Genomic DNA, 2,068 nt, shown 5'->3' with positions numbered 1-2,068 from the left:
CTTACACGAATTTATGCACATACGCATAAACATATGTATATATATATATATAATATATATATATATAATATATGTATATATATGTATATATATATGTATATACATATATGTATATATATATATGTATATTAAAATAAATAGGCAGTAAGTTCTCTTTTAAACATGTTTGGTTAAAGACCAGCGCAAATTCAGTATCAACTTACTTCTTAGTAGTTTTCTCTATCTTCCGAATAGACTTCTTGTAATCAGCAGTGTCTAAGTATTTTCGTGTTATCCACCAAATGTGGTCTTGTGAGGGTTTTGTTGTGAGTTTGTTTCATGTGTTTTTGTATGCTGCCCTCACGAGCATGCATTGTAAGTCTCCTGCTAAACGAAGTCGTAGTGACACCAATGTAAGATACATTATTTAGAAGTTTGCAACCTTCTTCGGGACAGGAAAATTTGTATATCACATTGGTTTGCTTGAGGGGACTGTGGTTCTTAGACAAATTGTTCGTCATAAGGAGGTTGGAGACCTTGGGGTTTTTGTAATAAATAATGATGTCTAATTTGTCCTTAGGGTTGGTGCAAGTAGTGTTTCGTGTGATTATTTCTTTGATGACGCGTTCGTCCGTTTTGTAAGCAGGTGTCATTTGGTTTTTGTAATAGACTATATGTTTGGTGGGAGGTTGGTTTTGTTCTTGTTGTGTAAAAATGCGTGTCATGAATATTCTTGTTTCGTTATCTATGACTGTGTTAGAATATCCGTTGTTGGAAAGTATCTGCTTGATGCGAGATAATTCCTGGTGGAATAAGGTCCATGAGGAGCAGTTCCGGAAAGCACGGCGGAGGTAGGCACGTATGACACTCAACTTGTAGCGTTGAGGGCACTCGCTAGCAGCATTCAGGTCTACCTATGTCTGTCTTCTTCCTGTACACGGTGGTCTGGTATTGGTCGTCCTCTGAAGAAATTAGGATGTCTAGGAAAGGGATATTTTTGTGTAAGTTGAGTTCATAGGTAAATTTCAGGACAGAAGAAGATTCCATGGCTTGCTGCAATTCCATAAGATGAGACTCACTTCTCACCTCTACAAATATGTCATCGACATATCTACAATAAGTAAAGGGCCGTAATTCGGGATTTTGAAGAACCTTGTTTTCCAAATGGCACATGTAGAAATCTGCGAAAGTACAGCCTAAAAGAGACCCCATGGCTACGCCTTCAACTTGGTAATATAGTTGTCCCGAAGGGTCTGTAAAGGGGGCTTTGGTCGTACAAGCGAAGAGAAGCTTCTTCAAAATATATTCAGGAATTTTAGGGGGTGGAAGTTCTGGGTGGTGGAAAGCGTTCTGAAGAATGATGTCCACTGTCTGTAGGACTGGAACATGTGTAAATAAGGACTGGACATCGAGAGAAGCCATGATTCCTTGGGGTTGTTTGCTGCGTATAATATCCAAGAACTCATCGGTGGATTTCAGGGAAAACTTCTTAGGCATGTACGGAATGATGATGTCATTAAGTAGTTTGGAGAGGCGGTATGTTGGTGTAGGTATCTGGGAGATGATTGGGCGAAGAGGGCAGTTGGGTTTATGTGTTTTTACATTTCCACAAATGTAACCTGGAGAAAACTCACCTACAATAGGAGGGATATGTAGATGGTCCTGCATTGTTAGTTGATACTGAATTTGCGCTGGTCTTTAACCAAACATGTTTAAAATATATGTATATATATAAATCTATGTATATATATATATATATATATATATATATATATATATATATATGTGTGTGTGTGTGTGTGTGTGTGTGTGTGTGTGTGTACATATTCACATTTACATCTACATACACTGAGATATACGGACATATTTACACATATACTCATATACATGCACATAACATACGCTTACACAAACAGAAATATATACACATACGCATCTGGACTCACGAGACCATCAGAGATACATACACATAACATACACAGAAATATATACACATACGCACATACACTTATACATACACATAACATACATATACACATACACATGTACAAATGCACATAGTCGTACACATACTCATGTATATACACGA

The 2,068-nt window shown here is 37.2% G+C and overlaps 1 protein-coding gene across 1 annotated transcript; it reads right to left on the bottom strand.

The window, feature by feature from the left end:
* Window positions 1–873: 873 nt before the first annotated feature.
* On the bottom strand, window positions 874–1,647 carry LOC143039147 (uncharacterized). Its single transcript, XM_076209008.1, has one exon. The coding sequence runs from the start codon at window positions 1,645–1,647 to the stop codon at window positions 874–876; it is 774 nt and encodes a 257-aa protein (XP_076065123.1).
* Window positions 1,648–2,068: the final 421 nt, after the last annotated feature.

Source organism: Oratosquilla oratoria, chromosome 25, assembly GCF_046742065.1.
Source record: "Oratosquilla oratoria isolate Oo_2021 chromosome 25, ASM4674206v1, whole genome shotgun sequence".
Taxonomy (NCBI): Eukaryota; Metazoa; Arthropoda; class Malacostraca; order Stomatopoda; family Squillidae; genus Oratosquilla; species Oratosquilla oratoria.
Note: the sequence above shows the minus strand (reverse complement) of the source record. Positions and strands in the feature narration are given on the sequence as shown.